Genomic DNA, 905 nt, shown 5'->3' on the forward strand with positions numbered 1-905 from the left:
GCGCACGCTCCCACCCGGGCACCCGCGTGCTCCGCGTCAGCGGCGGCGCAGAGCCGGCCCTGGAGGAGGTGGCAGCGTTCTGAGCACTGGAACCTCCTGTCCGAGACTGTCCCAGGAGGGGACATGACCCCCAAGAGCTCCCCGACCATGGGCAGCAGGGACTCCGTGCCTGTGGAGTGGGGATGTGTGAGCAGGAGCTGGGGGAGTTGCTGGTTGGTTTGGGGGTGGCAGGGAGGCACCAGGGCTGTCCAGAAGAGCCAAACCCTGGGAGCCTTCAGGCCAAGCTCTTGCTCCTGACTGAGCCTCCTGCATTTTCCTTACAAAGCCTCCTTGCAGAGCCAGAGGCAGGGGATGGCCAGAGGGAGGAGATGAGATGCCAGGACCAAGGAACCTGAGCATCAGGCTGAGCACACACAGCCAGACCTGGGCTTGGACCAGAGACTGCATTAAATAATTCTGTTAGTTGCTGGCCTCTCAGTATTTTCCCTGGAAGGAACTGTGCTCACATTCCCAAGGAAGAGACAGCTGCTCTCCAGCTGACAACAGGGAGGTGAATCCACCTTCTCTTTACTCCTGAAGGTTTTCATCCAATCACAAGAAGTCCAGGACCATCCAGTCCAACCCCTGGCCCTGCACAGACCCCCCAACAGCCCCACCCTGGGCATCCCTGGCAGCGCTGTCCAAACGCTCCTGGAGCTCTGGCAGCCTCGGGGCCGTGCCCATTCCCTGGGGAGCCTGGGCAGTGCCCAGCACCCTCTGGGGGAAGAACCTTTCCCTGCTCTCAGCCTGAGCCTGCCCTGGCCCAGCTCCAGCCACTCCCTGGGTGCTGTCCCTGTCCCACAGAGCAGAGATCAGAGCTGTCCCTCAGGAGGGGTTGTAGCCCCTGATAAGTCTCCCTCCCCTCA

At 61.9% G+C, this 905-nt stretch overlaps 1 protein-coding gene across 2 annotated transcripts in view; it reads left to right on the forward strand.

The window, feature by feature from the left end:
- WDR31 (WD repeat domain 31) overlaps nt 1–465 on the forward strand; it is a 7,753-nt gene extending 7,288 nt beyond the window's left edge. For both annotated transcript variants that reach the window (XM_017740346.1, XM_008638338.2), the window contains exon 11: nt 26–465. In XM_017740346.1, the coding sequence (XP_017595835.1) occupies nt 26–83 (58 nt within the window). In that variant the 3' untranslated portion in view covers nt 84–465. The remainder of the gene's footprint in view (nt 1–25) is intronic.
- Nucleotides 466–905: the final 440 nt, after the last annotated feature.

Source organism: Corvus brachyrhynchos, unplaced genomic scaffold (genome assembly GCF_000691975.1).
Source record: "Corvus brachyrhynchos isolate BGI_N302 unplaced genomic scaffold, ASM69197v1 scaffold305, whole genome shotgun sequence".
Classification (NCBI taxonomy): Eukaryota; Metazoa; Chordata; class Aves; order Passeriformes; family Corvidae; genus Corvus; species Corvus brachyrhynchos.